Source organism: Miscanthus floridulus, chromosome 9, assembly GCF_019320115.1.
Source record: "Miscanthus floridulus cultivar M001 chromosome 9, ASM1932011v1, whole genome shotgun sequence".
In the NCBI taxonomy this organism is placed as follows: Eukaryota; Viridiplantae; Streptophyta; class Magnoliopsida; order Poales; family Poaceae; genus Miscanthus; species Miscanthus floridulus.
The window spans coordinates 113,702,288-113,720,100 of NC_089588.1; the positions used below are offsets into that span (position 1 = coordinate 113,702,288).

At 45.4% G+C, this 17,813-nt stretch overlaps 1 protein-coding gene across 1 annotated transcript; it reads right to left on the reverse strand.

The window, feature by feature from the left end:
* Positions 1-248: 248 nt before the first annotated feature.
* LOC136482689 (ankyrin repeat-containing protein At5g02620-like) lies at positions 249-3,491 on the reverse strand. The gene is made up of 3 exons (XM_066479894.1): positions 2,414-3,491; positions 1,248-1,906; positions 249-1,101 (listed from the first exon to the last, which is right to left on the reverse strand). Exons 1-3 carry the CDS (start codon positions 3,261-3,263, stop codon positions 334-336), a joined length of 2,277 nt encoding a protein of 758 aa, XP_066335991.1. The 5' UTR covers positions 3,264-3,491; the 3' UTR covers positions 249-333.
* Between the last annotated feature and the right edge of the window lie 14,322 nt (positions 3,492-17,813).

Sequence of the window (17,813 nt, forward strand, 5' to 3'; positions counted from 1 at the left end):
CCAGTAGTGTCTAAACCCAGGTTGCTAAACCACTATCAGCTTCTTAGAATCTATAATCTTCAAGTTGCTTTCGATAATCGCATGCAGCTAAAATAAACAGGATCTAAGTGAAGGCTACGTACAGTACCAGCATGAAATCCAAATACAAGACGGAGGCTTATTATTCCAACTAGTTTCTCACGAGATATATTACGGTAACATATAAATCTATATAGAACTCAATGGCAACAACATTTGACATAAATATACGTAAAGGGAAACATCAATCGTACGTTTTACAAACATTCAATCCCATATAATAGAGTATGGATGATCATTTATCTTCAGTAGATCCTAATACCTATATTTTGTATCGTGTACACGTGGTGAGATTACCATCTCATCAAGCATCAAATACCCGAAGATGACGAGGTAGGGCACGCAGAGATAGCCGACGTTGGCGAGGAAACCCAACACTAATCTCGCCGCCTGCAGTCTAACTCTTCGTCTTCTGAGGATGGCCTCGGTGTCGTGGTAGCTCGCCACCAGGAACCAGAAGCCGTCGAGCATCACGAGCGACGTCATGGCGACTGACGCGATGGTGGTGCCGCGCTCCACCCTGACGAGCAGCAGGTACAGAGAGAAGGCGAAGGCCAGGCAGAAGCTCCGAGCGGCGCTGAGCAGCAGCACCAGGGCCAGGGACACCAGCGTGATCCGCCGCTGTATGTCGACGGCGGCGACCCCGCAGTAGACGAGGGTGAAGGTGGCGAGCGTGGAGCAGATGAACGCCAGCGTGTTGGAGATGACGAACCCGTCGAAGGCGTAGGACCCGGCGAGCACCGGCGTCCCAGCCGGCGGTGGCGCGGCGGTGCCCGGCGGCGCTGCAGCGTCCTCGAGGGTCGTGAAGCCCCCGGGCATGGTGAAGACCGCCGCGAACGTCACGGTCGCCACGAGCACGGAGCCGATGCCCACGATCTGCGCGAACTCCGTTATCTTCTTCGACTCTTCCTTCTCCTGTTCCTGGGTGAGACGCTGATCGTACTCGCTGATCCGATCGCGGCGACGGTCGGCGGTCAGAGCACTTGCGGAGGTTAGCATGCCAAGGATCCTACGAGGTGCAGTCTGCAAGAACCCACAAATAACACAACCATATCATATTTTGATTTTGAATTCTGCACGTATGATTCTAACTATACGACATACATAGGTGATAAAGTTTTTAGAAATTTTTAAAATGTGGAGTTATATATACGGAGACTGAGAGAGACCAGTCCGAAGTAAAATCCAGCTTGAACTTTGCCCTGGGCAAGATCCAGGGGAGTCTTGCCGTCCTTGTTCTGCAAGTTTATGTGAGCCTCGGGGTTCCTGATGAGCCATCTGAATATTTTCAGCTCCCCAGCCATGACAGCCAGGTGCAGGGCGGTGTTGCCGTCCTTGTCCTGCGCGTTCAGCACCGCCGACCTCCAGGACCCCCCGTACCTGGACATGAACACCACGACGTCGAGCCTCTTCCTCTCCACGGCGACGTGGAGGAAGGTCCGGCCGCCGGCGTCGCGCAGCCCGGCGCAGCCGGGGTACCTGGTGAGCAGGACAATGATGGACGCCATGCTGCCCGCCGACGCGGCGACGTGCACCGGGAACGACCCGCCGGCGGCGTCCGGCTGGAACGCCGAGGCCGGGTCGGCCCTGAGCAGCTGGGCGAGGGGAAGGTCCAGGCTGTTGTAGTATGCGGTCAGCCACCGGAAGGGCAGTCGTAGCAAGACGGAGCCCAAGGAGAAGCCCTCGAACTGGCGCGCGGTGAAGACGAAGAATGTGAACGCCAGGGAAGGGTCCAGCGCCGATGCGGCGCAGTGCATTGGTGTTCTCCCTTCGATGTCTCGTTGCTTGAGCAGCGCCCTGTTCCACTGCAGCAGCAACCTTGTCATTTCTGCGGTTGCAAGAAATTGTGTTAGCTGGTACCTGTATGATCAAATGACGTATGTATATGAACCTATGATGAAAGGGATTATGAAAAAAGATACTAACAATTCTAGCCATGTTATTTAGTGTTACATCTAACCGTTGTGGCCCGTTTGGTGCACGGCCTGGTTGACACGTCGACGCGGAGCTGCAGAGGAGCGCGTCGTCCGGGTGTGTGCGTGGGTAAATTTAGAAATGTTTTCTTTCCTAGAAAATAGGATCATGGGATAGCATGATTCCATATATAAGCGATTGTAATCTTTAAATAGAGATCAATATATCAGAGAAAATGTAACCCGGTCAGGGCTACGCCAAAAAACTACCGTGTGTTCCACTCTTCGCATGAGTTTATCGTGTTCTAGGCTTTAGCCACCATATTGTGCGTGTTTGATCCAGCGTTTGGGCCAACATTTAGCACAGATCATATGCTAGTTTAATTAATAAATACAGTATGAAAGAAGAGTCCTTCATTCACCTGTATCTTGGAGAGCAGCAGCATGCAAGGCATTTTGTCTATTGGGGCCGGAGTAGGACAGCTCGTCGTCGGCATCGTGCAGCTTTGCAGCAATCGTGTGGTGGCTGAGCGAGCAGGCGAGGTACAGCGGCGAGGTGCCATCTTTGGCGACCACACGGGCGAGCTCCTTGTCCTTGTTCACCAGCAGCTGGACCATGTCCCTGTCGCCGAAGCGGACAGCCTCGTGCAAGGCCGTCTCCCCGCGCGCGTTCTGCATCCTCAGCAAATCCCTCACCTTCTCACGGCCGCCGCCGCCGTGTTCCTCGTCGCCCTCGGCGGCGAGCTCGATGAGGCGGGCGACCATCCCCTTGTTCCGGGCCCGGGTGGCGCAGTGCAGCGGCGTGTCGCCGTCGCCGTCGGGCGCCGCCAGCAGGCGCCGGGCCCTGCGGCAGATCACCCGCGCGCTCTGCAGGTAGCGCTCGCTGTCCCCGGCGGCCGCCACCACGTGGAGCGCAGAGCCCGCCCGCTCCGTCAGGACCTGCGAGCCGTCGCTGTGGCCCTGCTCGCCGCCGCCGGCGATGTCGATGACGATGTCACGGGCCAGCAGCGACGCCACCGCCGCGCCTTCCTCCTTTCCCAGAACCTCCTCCAGCAGCTGCTCCCAGTCGCCAGAGCTAGCGGCCATGAGCAGGCTGGGACGCCTGACCGCGGCGAGCTCGTCTTGCACGCCGTCCTTCTGGAGGGGGCCGTTGGAAGCTGCAGTCCGCCTCGAGCTGCTGCTTCTTGACGCCATCCCGCTGCTCTGTGGTGATGGTGACTCTGTCTCACTCAGTTCGGTCTCGCAGTTCGTCGTCGTGGACAGCAGCGGCATACATGCAGGTGGTATATATAGCCGGCTACGACATAGTAAAGCCGATATAGGCTATAGCTATTCGTTGCGTGTGACGAGACGTGCATAAAATATGTGCTTTGCTTCCGTCTGGCAATGAGACCGGCATCGGGCAAAGGTTAAGGTTCTTTATTCGCACGTTCTGTCGCTAAGGTGGTCACAGCCTCACAGGGTCTTTCTTACGTGAATGGACTGGAAGACATGTGCCATTCTGAAGTATGGATGGCCCATATTTATTTGAAGGCACTTGTCAAAGAGCTCTCTTTAGGGTCAGTCGTTTTGGTATAGCAAGTGGCTTATACTTTTGGGACGTTCTAAACAACAATCGTGTAAAATTTCACGCTTCTACGCCCTGATTTTTTAAAGGAATTGGATTGCTGACTCACCCATTCGATTAGTCTGGCATCAGGCGCTCAAAAAATGGGTACTATTGGATTGGGTGAGTTAGAGAATAGACAGAGATCTGTTGGCATTTTAGCTTCTCCTTTCAGGGCCTATCTTCAGGACCTCTTGGCCTTGAATTGCTGAATAGAACGAAGGAACCAGCCTCCGCAGATACGTTTGCTTCGGAACCTTTCAATCGAGAGTCATCAATGCTTGACTTGCTATGCTTGCCCAATCTATTAGTATGGCATCCCTTCTCCTTAGTCCTTTTTGGCCCGTGTGCCGGCGTGCATCCAACACTACTACAGAATCGATTTTAGGGGTGGCTCATAACCATTTGTAGGGGCAGTTTGGCCAGCCGTCTCTACCGAACCGTCTTTACAAATCATGCATTTATAGGGGCGGTTCCAAGGCCGCCCCTACAAATCGATTTGTAGGGACGGCTCGTATTACCAGCCGCCCCTATAAATCGATTTGTAGGGGCGGCTGTAGTACCAGCCGCCCCTACAAACAGGTATTTGTAGAGGCAGTTCAATCTAGAACCGCCCCTACAGTACGTTTTCCCGTAAAAAAAAAATCAAATTTACAATTCAAAATTACATTGTCGAACGTCCCACGACCAACGTTCCGAACCGCGTTTGCGTTGCCGAACGCCCCACGACCAACGTTCCGAACCGCGTTCGCGTTGCCGAACGCCCCGCGACCAGCGTTCGCGTTGCCGAACGCCCCGCGACCAACGTTCCGAACCGCGCTCGCGTTGACGAATGCCCCGCGACCGCGACTACAAGCACAAGAGTATTCTATAAACTACAATTAAAAGTCCAATTCACAAGAATATATATAATCCATCATTAAATATACAAATTCCATATACATTCTTATCAACGTCCTAGAGCTAGCCTTTCAGTCTCATGAAGGTGTTGGTACGGAGGATTTGTACCTAACTCAAACTCCCGGTCATGGTAGACGCCTCTGACATGTACAATCTGGTCCAATATGAAGTTGCAAAGGTCGCCGACGAGCTCTAAGAGTTGGTCATCTTTGTATGGGTCTCTTTTCATTCCTTTCTCTTCTCTCCACTACAAGAGAACAAGTTTCAGTTTAGTATTTCATACCATGTATGAAGTTTTTATACTACGGGTGAAGAGGTTCAAACTTACTCTTAAGGGGTGTCTCCTGTAGGAACCGGTGTTACTCATCATAGAACATATATAATATCCACAATGTACATTCCCAGGCCTCTGCTTGGGGCACTGTGTGTTTTACTTATGAAAATGTTAAGTAATGCTTTTGACAGCCATGTAACGGAGTACTGAAGAAGTAAGTTACACTTACCGCACATAGTGTTTTTATAGCTATTTTTTCCTTCCTTGCTGGATCATGCCTTCCATGATGATTAGTGACATAGAACTTAAATGCCCTGTTCGAATTATTTTAGCAAATACAACTTGTTAGTATCCAAAAGTAAACGTTACAAGTATGTATACAAACATATAAGTTAATGAGGATTGTCGATATGTATACGTCTTGAGAATCGATATGAAGTCTTTATATGTCACCGTGTCCCTATCTAATGAATCAAAGGCTCATGCCATGCTCCTCCCGACATCGACGGCTATACAAATCCAGTGGTTGTTGCATAGATTTAATCATAGAACTTGATAAGCTCTTTTGCATCGAATAAAATATATCGAACAAAGCTTTAAGTATAGAGTTGAACTTACTCGAAGTTGTATGGTAGCCATATAGTATAGTTTTGTTGGAGATTTTTAAAAGCCAGGGCAATGTATGCCGCAACCTTAAGGGACTCTTCCCTTAGTTTCGCCGAACGGATGCGCTCTTTCTCCCGAAGAGTCTTTGCAGCAGCTAGCTCTTTGGCATCCAGTGTCCACCGTTTAGGGTAATTAAAATTTATTTGGGCTATAGCTTGAGGGTCTACATACCCGGCTTTCACACTTGGTATTTGTTTGACAATGTGCACTTGCATTCTACAAATCATGGCGTGGGTTAGTTACAACAAAATTCAAATATTACATTCATATCATATCGGGAGGACAAGGACTTACAGGCACCACGTGCGAATTAGATTCATCTCCATTTCTCCCAGATGAAAGCATGTGTGCCTGTCATTGAAGTCAAAGACAATTTTCCTGGCTGGGCTTCTAAATGTGCCGGTGGGGAAGCATGCTTGTATGATATCTATGCTCGTTGGGAGAACACGCAAGTACCAATCATGGAACCTTCTCATTCCAAGTGGTAGGCGCTGGATGTCCCGGTTCGGTAGGAAGGGCTTGCCTCTTTCATTGTTTTCGGGCAATCCTTTGACAATTTGATGGCATCAACATTTGGATACTGCTTTGCAATTTGGTAGAGTTTGCTAGTGACGGCCTCCTCGGAACCCCGTGATGGGATTTTTTAACTTGGTTCTCAGGCTTGAACTGGTCATGGGAATACTACTTGGACACCAACGAGACATCTTTGATCGGAACATAAACTGGCCCTATGTTGATTGGAATCTTCTTTCGAAGTTCCCATTCAGGCACGTCCTCATCTTCTTGTGCATCACCTTCTTCAGGAGGCACTCGTTGTTCATGTATCGATTGTGCTTGTTGACAAGACTGTGGCATCTCATCATGCACTTGCTCGATATGAGCTGGAGAAGGTTGTGGCATCTCATCAGGCACATGCTCGCTAGGAGGCGGGAAAGAATGTGGCATCTCAGGAATGTGGGGGTCACGAGACGGTAAAAATATCTCCTCGACCTCAACAACTTGCTCCAAATTTGGGAGAGGGGGAGGGGACGAAGAAGTAGTCAATATAATGTCCCATTTTTGCCAGAGGATGAACTACCCCATAACGTCTCCGAGTAACACCAGCCCCTCGGGAGTTGCGTAGTCTATCCTCCACTACATGAACTCGGGCTTCATTGTATGCACCTCGACCCTAGTGTAGTCTGGCGGTATCTTATTATTGTGGTGTAAGCCATCGGGAGGATGTGCCACACCCGTTGCCACCTCCATCATAGTGTTCTGGCAGCCGCTGAGAAACACCAAGGTGCAACTAGTTGGTTCCCGTATGCGATCGACTGGGTTATGGCTGTAGTGGAACCTTGGCTGCTAGGAACTTTCGGAGGGCTACCAACTAATGCCAGTTCTCCCAGCGGCATTACTAATGTCCATGGCTCCGTAGACAGTCCTTGCTCCTCCAGCACCTTCGCAACTACAGCCTTCACTTGGAGCTCAAGACTAGTCTCCTAATCTCGGCTATGTTTCTTGTATATGTGCCTGTCCTCTTCGAATCCTTGCTTCTAGGTCGTCCTTTTCCCTAGCCCCCTGGTGTGGCCTGTGTGCTCCTTGTTTCCCAACCAAGGCTAAACTCGTCCCTCTCTCTGGAAGGATTGAATGAGCCCTTCTCCTTATCTTCAGTACATTTCAATATCCTTGATACCGCCTCTTGGGTCTCCAGCTTATCAAACTTAAAATTACTGCCAGATGATTCTGTACTCCTCGCATATATCCAGTTCCTTGAGCGTACCTTCAAATTCATCACATCAATATTCCCAGCAGCTGCGGCCCCTTCGTCCATCTTCCTAAACTGTTCTTCCTTGGCATAGTAGCCACTGGGGCCTAGATGATGGTGGTGTTTGTTCCTCTTCGCCAGCTTGGTGTTACGGGCACTAAGCTCCAATGCCTCTGATGAAGTCTTCTAAGCCACGAGCTCCTCCCATTGACTAGGAGTTATTTTGCCGAACTCGTTGAAGGGAGTTAACCCCTTTTGGATATACTTCGTGTTGAGCTCCGACCTCCAACGTCGGAATGACTCTCCCATCATCCTGATAGCATTTTTTTACCAATTCGTGCTTACCCTCCGGAAATCTTAAATTGTGCTTTAGCTGCCTATCCCATAGTGCATTCTTTGTGTTCTCTAGTACCTCTTTCTAGTTAGGGATTGCTAGGTTCAATTTATCTCTTACTAGGGCCCCGATCGCATTACGGAATCATCCTCTTAATTCCTTCAGCTCAAGGATCTCCCCTGCTGGCCTGACCTCTGTTATCACATAGCATGCCTTATCTAGATATAGATTTCCTTTTCTATCCCCTCGTTTCCTCTTAGGCTTGGTAGTCGTGGTTGTGTCTTGAGGTTGTGGAGTAGAGGCATCGTGATCCGTCTCTGTGGCTGTTGCCTCTGTTCTCCTTTCCTCTACTCCATCTTGTCCAGCGAGATGTCACGAACATCGACGTCGTCTTTTCCAAGTTTCAGGAGGGACCTGTATATACGACAAGTCAAAGTGTTAGCAGAGGTAACACAGCCAAAGCTTTAGCAAAATTTACAAGCTAAGGCTTTTTCTCTACCTCCTCGTTCGGGTCAAAATCCTTATCCAAATCTTCCTCTGTTGGCCTCCTTCTGGCTTCACGTGGGAAAGGATCCTTGGGACTTTCATATACCTCTTCTGAGTCATCATCATCATCATCCTCTTCTTCTTCGCCTTCAGCAGCCTCTCCTACTCCCCCTTCCTCCTCGTCACACTGCTCCTGAGTAAGCATCACTTCTAGATCCTTTTCTACCTCGTTATCGAACTATTCCTGAGTAAGCTAGTCCTCTAGTGCTTGCTCCTCATAGGTTGGCTGCTTATCATGCTCTGGGCATCGGGCTACATTGTCTGGTGTCGGCGACATTATTTCGCGCTTTGTTCTAATAGATGGAAGAAAGTGTGCTTTAGGTACGCGAGAAGGTATAAGAAATAAAAAAGGTCTATAAACCAAAGTAGTCCTATAAAACAACAATATATCAAAAAAAATAAGTAGTAGCAGTAGTAGAGGCCTCAGAAACATGTCAATCATTATTTGATCATGAACTTGGAGCATCAAGGCATCATAACAGAGAAGAGAGGAGAAGATAATGTAGAGGCGGCTGCTAATGAGGCCAAGTTCCTCACAAGTTCTTGATCATCAGCTCATATTCCATATAATATATGGACTTGGACAATTTCATCATCGGCAAAACAAAGGAGAGGAGAGGAGAGGGGAGATTTGGTAAAAAAAAAGCAGGTGCTGCTTCCCAGAAAAAGCAACAGCTGCCATACTGACTTTGCTTGATCACACATGAACATCATATGCTTAATATCTTCCGAACCTGATAAGCAGATCAGACAATCAGAAGTAGTAGATAGTAGTAGTAGGGAAGTAGTAGAAGTAGCAAAAAAAAGCAACAGCTGCTTAGGAGAGGAGAGGAGTAGAGTGGAGTAGAGGAGAGTAGTAGTAGAAGAGGAGTACAAAGAAGATAGCAAGTACAGAGAAGATTAGTAGCCACCAGCCACAATAGTGTATTTTTAATTTTTGCTAAAACTTGAGGATCATCGTAATTCTGACAAATGATGATGTAAGAAGAATATATATCACTGCAGAGCCATGTGCATATATTAGAACTTTTGTTAGGCAAATTATGAATTCTAAGAACATTTTTCCATTGGAAATGAAGACACTAGGGAAATTCGGAACCCTAAAAGAATAGTACCCTGTTTGCCAAAATAATAATATAAATGCAAGGATTATTTCTACTTAGCAGATATTTATTCCCAAAAAAATAAAACTGGATGAATCAAAGTCCCACTAATTAAACAAACAAGTGCAAGGCTGCAAGCATACAATGAAAGAAGAGCATCAGAGTGTAAACTGACCGATAAAGATGAACTATAATGGATTAACATATCTATAATCATTATTGCCACTTATTTTTCAAACACTTCAGTATGTAAGAGCATTGCCCAACACCAAAAAAAAATCACTGAACATGGTCAGAGTGTAATCATCAACTGTACAAGCCACACTAAAACCCAAAAGGACAAATCATGACAAAAGGCAATATTGTTAGAACAGGCACTAAGTTTTTTTCAGCAAAGAATGCATAGTACCAGCATAACAGGAACCCCATACATTGCATTGACTCTCAGAGAAATTTCAGAGGAAGCCTGGCTATTGGGCATGGCTGGGGCTAAGGCACTAGAGGAGTCTAGGGCATCTATTTAGGCAACTTTGGGTCTTTTTTCTCTTATGAATGTAACAGAGAACCAACCAGGGTCGGCTTGTATTGGGAGCTAAATTCTTTTTCTTAATAAGAAGATGTGTGGCTCCTGCATATTTGCGGAAAAAAAAGCATAACAGGGAACAAATAGATTGTAGTGATTTAGCCATTTAAAGGACGCCTAATATGCAGTTCATGATTTCTAAATGCATCATAGCTCTTCGCAAACTGGTGATCACTACATTCGAGATAATGATCAGCTGTTAAGGCAAACCGAACCCAGAAGAGACTATTGAAATTTGGGAGCCTAAAAAATATTATGTAAATCTCTACTACTTAAAAATTCCGCAAGGTTCCTGTCTTCGCTTCACTCGTTCTGCTTGCCAGCCTAAATGCTGTCTCCGCTAGGCTCCCGGACCCACCCCACCCCACCAATTTACCCATGACTCCGATACACATCCACACTCCACTACACATCGATTTATTTAGTACTTCTTCCATTTTTTTTGTTCTAGCAAAATTAACCTTATCTGCAGTGTATATGCACCCTGTTCGAAATGCACATCTACAATTCTCTTTATTTCCAGTTTTGCTGCTACCCTTTGGTGTTAGTATAGTGTCACTGAACTAAATAAGAAAGATATTGTAGTAGTCAGTTGTGGAGTCAGCAAAAAAAAGCATGGTGCTGGGAAGGGGTAACAAAAAAAATTGCATCAGCTAATGTCTTTGGAACTATAAACAGATTGTTCACCGGTAGGAAATTAAACGCCTTCTGTTTGAAGACATGATTGTTTATTGGCACCAAATTAAATGCCTTCTGTCTTAACCAATTGCTCTTGATAAGAAGAAACAAAAGAGATCAAAACCAGACACCCACGAGCATTAGTTTAACTAGGATCAAGCTGCCTCAGATACCCCCGTGATTTTGAACTAGAAACATATGTGAATCAATCAGGAATCTAGCAAATCCCTACCTGTGTCAAGCGATAGGCTGTTCCCAATTCCCATCCCGACCGAGCAAGCAAAGCCCCTCTCCGAACAACTAAACCACGCCCGGATTCAAGGAGGGCGGCGCCACGAGAAGAGCGAAGTGGTGAGGTTTACCTGAGCTGAGCCCAGGGGCAGCGCCGGGAGCTTGTGGCAGGCGGGGTTGAGCTCGCCCGTGCGGCGCGCGGGGCCTAGGGGCGGCGCGGGAGGCCGGGCGCCGGAGCCTGTGTCGTCGGTGCACAAGGGCAGGGGGCCGAGCACGGGGCGCCGGGAGCCTGCGTCGTCGGCGTGCGGGTGCTGGACGCCGGGGGCCGGGCGCGGGGCGTCGGGAGCCTGCGTCGTCGGCGCGCAGGGACGGGCGCTGGGGCTGGGTGCGGGACGCCAGGGGCCGAGTGTGGGCGGGCACGGGCGCGGGACCGGCAGCATGGCCGGTGGCGGAAACCCTAGGCGCGAGGGGCAGCGTGACGGCGTCGGAGGAAGAAGACAGCGCCCAGATAGTCTGACTCCCGTGCGCCCTCCTATTTATACTCGGGACTATTTGTAGGGGCGGTTCCTGATCTAGTCGCCCCTACAAATGCATTTGTAGGGGCGGTTCCTGATCCAGCCGCCCCTAAAAATGCATTTGTAGGGGCGGTTCCTAATCCAACCGCCCCTGCAAATATTTTATATTTTTTAAATCATAAATTCTATATTTTTTATATCATAAAAACACAAAGTAATATAAAAAAATTGTGTATATGCACAAATATAATATTTTTTATTATTCTATATATGAAGAAATATATATATATAAACAATTGTAGTCAAAATAATATAGAAAACAAAAAAACAAAAATTAAAAATTTGAATTTTAAAACTTCGACTACAATTTTATGATATTAAATGAAATAAAATGAAAATATTGTAAACATAAAAGTTGTATAACTCATCAACATGTACAACTTTTATTTTGGTCATCTTGTCATGTGACTTTGTTTGAATGATTTAAATTTTGAAATTCAAACAATTTCAACTTGAAACAATATTTTGAAAGAGTAAATGATTTCAGATGAAAAACTCATGAATACTAAAGTTGTAGAACTCATCAATATGTACAACTTTTATTTTGATCATATTTTCATTTGACTAAATTTTGAATAGTTGAAATTTTGAATTTCACTAAATGGTAACTTCAAACAAGACTTTGAAGCCTTAAATGATTTCAACAATAAAAGTCGTGAACATAAAAGTTGTTGAACTCCTCACTATCTACAATTTTTATTTTAGTCACTTCTTCATGTGACAAAGTATTAGTAAATATTGTTCATAAATTCACATATGACTCATAGTTTCATGATCTATACGAGAAACATGTTGATTTATGAACAATGTTTACTATCACTTTATGAGATGAAGAAATGATCAAAATAAAAGTTGTAGATCTTGATGAGTTATACAACTTTGGTATTCATCACTTTTTCAGCTAAAATCATTTAATGGTTGAAAATCTCGTTTGAACTTGTCATTTTTTTAAATTTGAAAATTTGAAGTGCTCAAACTTTGTCAAATGAAAAAATGTAGTCTCACACACATGCATAAATGTAGTCTAACACACATACAAAAATATGTAGTCTTACACACGTACATAAATATATAGTCTCACACGCATGCATAAATGAAGTTTTACAAACACACACTTACATAAACACTCCACGTTCAACAACTAGCTAGCCCGCTGTAACGACTTTCCCCTTGACACCTTTTCGTTCCCATGGCAATATGTCTTTGGGGAGGTTCTTTTCCACAACACCGATCTTCTTAGGAAAGTCTGTGAATAGCGGCATCTCATCATAGTTATTATAAGTTTCAACATCGTCCACGCCATCAACTCCAATAATGTGCTGTTTTCCAGAGACAACCACGTGCTTTGTCTTCTTCTTCGGGGGGAGGTTACTTTGTGGGTCAGACATATAGAAAACTTGTGCGACACGTGAAGCGAGCACCCAAGGGTCATCTTGGTAGCCTAGATTTTCGAGGTCTAGGACTCTCAATCCGATCTCGTTCAGTTGGTGTTGTTTGATCCAGCGGCATCGAAACAGGGCCACCGTTATATCCATTCCATAGTCAAGTTCCCATATCTCTTTAATGATGCCAAAGTATTGAATCTTTCGCTCCAATCCATCGAGAGCCTCTATTTGAACGCCGCTGTTTTGGTTCACATATTTACTATCCTTTGCGTGGGTATAGTATGTATACCCATTGATATCATAAGCATTCCAAGATGTCACTTGTCTCGATGGCCCTTCTGCCAACCTATTGATGGTAATAGAGTCTATGGTTTCTCCAGGCAGTATGTTTTGGTCCTTCAACCATTTAGTTAGTCGTTGCTTGTGTTGTTTGATGACTGAATCATCCGAATGGCCATTTCTCTTCGCCATAATGAGAGCCAAGTGTTCATCAATGTACAGTTGCATCAGTTGTGTACTCTACAAGACACTGTAATGCACTTGACTCACCTCTTTGTAATCATGGCCGATGAACACTTTTCTACCACTGGTGCCCTTCCTAGCAAGCCTACCCTTGTGACGAGAATCGGGTTTACCAATCCCTTTCTGTACTTTTAGGTACTCTTGACAGCACTCGACGACTTCTTCAGTATTGTAACCCTCTATCATGGAGCCCTCTGGGTATGCTCGATTATGCACGTATCGACATAGAACCGACATGAACCGCTCGTAGGACCACATTTCATGCAAGTAGCAAGGGCCCAGCGCCTGTATTTGATGAACCATGTGAATCATGAGATGTGGTATTATATCAAAAAAAGGAGGAGGTAAACACATCACCAGTTGGTTTTGTGTCTCCACTACAAATTTATGTAGGTCACTCAGCTCTTGCTTGCTAATCGTCTTCTGTGAGATCTTCGAAAAGAAGTAGCACATGCAGGTGATGGCTATTTTCAAGAACTCTGGCTTTATAGCTCTGATTGCAATAGGTAGAAACACTGTCAGCATCACATGGCAATCGTGAGCCTTGCAGTGTGTTATTAACAAGTCCTTCATCGACACTAGCTTCTTCACATTTGCTGAAAACCCAGTCGGGACTTTGATCCCCCTCAGGAAAGTGCATATAGCTCTCTTCTCGTCTGGTGTTAAGTAGAAGCACGTCGCGGGCAAAGTGTATTTTCCATTAGCCTTAGGTACCGGGTGAAGTTGTGGCATCACGTTTAGCTACACCATGCCTTTCCGTGCTTTCAGACCATCCTTTGACTTGTCTATGTCCATCAAGGTAGCAATGAGATTCTCAAAGATATTCTTCTGCACGTGCATAGCATCAATGGCATGGGGGACCTCCAAGCCTGGCCAATAAGGTAGATACTGAAAGAAGATCGATTGTTTCTTAAAAGATACGCCTTCGACAGGAGGTGCACTTCTATCTCTGTTCGTCCCATCCGGATTCTTCTTTCCATAGACGATGCATATGTTTTTCACCATTCTATACATGTGTTCTCCATTATGACGTCTCTCCGGAGGGGGTTCAATCTCTAGGGCATTGTCATAAAATCTAAAGAACAATTTGCTGCGGTACTTGTGACTTGTCTTTAAGAAGTGTCGATTCCTTAGGTAAACTATCTTCTTGGATGCATCTAGGTACACCCATGTAGTACCATCCAAGCAAACCAAGCATCTTGTCTTCCCTTTAATCTGTCCAGACAAAGCAAACAACGCGGGGTAATCATTGGTAGTAACAAATATTATTGCTCTACATATGAAGTCATCCTTTCGGAACGCATCGTACATCTGCTCCCCATGCCTCCATAGCCTCTCCATTTCTTGCATCAAAGGCTCAAGGAACACGTCTATATCAATGCCTGGTTGTTTAGGGCCAGAAATAAGAATAGTGAGGAGAAGGTACTTTCTCTTCTGACACAACCATGTTGGGATGTTGTACATGGTCAAGATCACTAGCCATGTGCTGTGGTCGCTCATTCTCTCATTGAAGGGATTCATTCCATCGGTGCTCAAGCCAAACCATACATTCCTTGGGTCATCGCTGAATTCTTTGTGCTTCTCATCAAACCTTTGCCACAGACTACAATCAGCCAGGTGTGCAATCTTATCATCATCCACCTTGCGCTCATCATCCCACCATATCATGAGTCCGGCTTATTTAGGGTTTAGGAAGATACGTCTCAAGCGGTCGGTCATTGGTAGGTACCACATTACCAAGGCAGGAATTCTTCTCTGCTTTGCATCGTTGCCTAATGGAGTGTCCTCTGGGGGCTGAGATTCTTGTACCACCTTTTTTGTACCCTTCTTATTCCTCTTTTTCCTCGTGGAGGCTTTGTCCCCACCGTAAAGGTCATTGTTCTTGTACCGACTGGCCCCACACCGGGGACATTTATCCAGTGACTTGAACGTTTCGCCATGAAAAAGTATATAGTGGTTGGGGCATGCATGGATTTTTTCAACCCCCATTGTCAATGGACTTATGACCTTCTTCGCTTGGTATGTGTTGGCGGGAACTGAGTTTGGTTGTGGCAGCACCCATGATAGCAGATGCAATAGATCATTGATACTACAGTCTGACCAACCGTACTTAGCCTTCAGGATGAGCAGCTCAAGCACAAAACGTAGCAATGTCCAATGTGTCAGACAACCCTTTTCAACACCATACATAGTCTCCTTTGATGCTTTTGTCACCCTTTCCAAATTTTCTAGACCTTTCAGGCTATTTAGTAAAATATGTGGTCCAAGGGCTCGAATCATGTCCTCCAAATCATCTTCATCCCCGACACGTGCTCCACCATCATTATTGGCACCACCTTCGTTGTTACCATCCCAACCACCAGCATCATCACCTTGTTCATTGCCAAACTCAAAATCCATTTGTGCATCAAGTTCTGCTAAATATTGGGACAAGGATTCTATGGTTTCATCGTCGTATTCCTCCTCATCCTCATCGTTAACAATAACAGTTTCACCATGATGAATCCACACTTTGTAGTCCTCAACAAATCCTTGCATAATCAAATGTGATTTGATGATAGTCACATCTGTCCATGCCATATGGTTCTTGCAATCTTTACAGGGACAAATAATTGTATCCTTATTCTCTTTCAATGTCGTTGCATGCTTCTTTGCGGCTTCAATAAATTTATCCACTTCTTCACAAAAACCTGCCTTGAACCTTAACGAACCATACATCCAAGAGTTCCTGTACTCCATCTTTTATAACAACAACAAAATAAACATTAAAGGACTACTTATTCAGATATATATAAAAATGAATCAAATTAATAATTACTTGAGAATAATTATATATACTTCAGATATATATGAATATAAATCTAATATAATTACATGAAACATACAAACACACCATGGTAGAGGAAAATTAATTAATGACCCATTTATCCATAATTAATTAAAATACATATTTATTTATTACAATAAATAATTTTAAAGACAACAATTAGCAACAAATATACTTTACCCAATATCTTTCGTACAAACCTTAGTCCAAATTTACAAAAAGACAAAATTAATAAAAAAACCAAACCCTAGATCTAGATCTACATGCAAATGAAATATGCATAAAACTAACTAATTATTCACTAAAATCAAGAAACATGGATCAAATAAGGGTATGATCTTGTTCCCCTGCCTAATTTACCATAGTATATTTAAAACTTGGGTCTAATTTGCTTCATAAGTAGCTCAAGCACCATAGAAGAGAGAAAAACAAAACTTTAATTACTCACTAACCAACCATTAAAACTATAAAAAAGTGTGGAATAGCATTTTCTTACCTTCTACGACCTCTCCATCAAAGGATTTGAGACCAAAACCTTCCCCCCTTAGTAGAGTAATTTTTGGAAGGTGCCTAAGGCCTCCCCACCTTTCTTTCACGGGTTGGAGTGAGTGAGCCAAGGAGGAAGAAGGTGCTGCAGCTGTTTTATATGTGGGTCATTTGTAGGGGTGGCTGGTGATTGAGCCATGTCTATAAATCGGAGCTATTTATACGGGGGCCATTTGTAGGGGCGACTGGTGATTGAGCCGCCCCTACAAATCGGAGCTATTTATACCGGGGCCATTTGTAGGGGCGGCTTAATCACCAGCCGCCCCCACAAATAGAATCTCCGGAGGCGGCTGGTGATTGAGCTGCCCCTACAAATCGGACTCATTTATAGGGGCGGCTCGTATCACTAGCCGCCCCTGCTGTTCCATTTGTAGAGGCGGCTGGTGTCTGGGCACCCAAGCACGGCACTGTAGGGGCGGCTCCATCACCAGCCGCCCCTACAAAAAATTCGACCCGTTGCTAAAAATCGTTTTTTACGTAGTGCAGCTTCAGCAGGAGATAGGAGTGTTTGTTCCGCTAAGGAAAGGAAGGTATTCGTACCTTCGTCATAGGCGCTGAAGGTATTCGTCGTAGGATCCCATTTCATCCGGCACGGAAGTTGAACGGGTGAGCGAAATTACGTGAGAGAAAGAACCTCAGATTGATGAAATCAGCCATTCAACGGTGGTTGGAACAGCTCGCAAAATCCAACCACTTCACCAACTTTGTTGCCCCAACTGTTCCTGTACCTCTATGGAAACTGAAGGGTTTCATGTTCTTTCATTGACACTTCAATATATTCAACCTACATTTGATGAATGGGATACCGACCAATCTAGTGTAGACACACCATCAGATAGCGAATCTAGTATAGACACACCATCAAGTAGCAAATCTAGTATTGACACACTATCTGTTAGCGATATAGACACACTATCTGTTAGTGTTGAATAAGCTGCATGCGCAATAAGGGTAGGTATGCACCTGAAGAAGAAGTCGTATCTTAAAACAATTAGCATTAGACTTGAACTGGAATGTGTATTATCCATATGGGAGATCCTCCAATCGTGAAGATCCATCAATCCAAGACTTAGAGAAAGGGCAACGTATGTGTCGTACAATTCCAATTGGACAGCCTCGATGACTCCTTTAATTAGAGCTGGCATCAAGCTCCCATTGGCGCTCCTCACCACCACGACCGCGCTTTGCCTACTAGAGCATTCCCCTCTATGAGGTCAGCACCTGTGAACACCCCAGAAAAACCCTAGTTGTCAAGATGATCTGGGGCGGACCTAGGATTTGGAGCGTGGGTATTCGAAA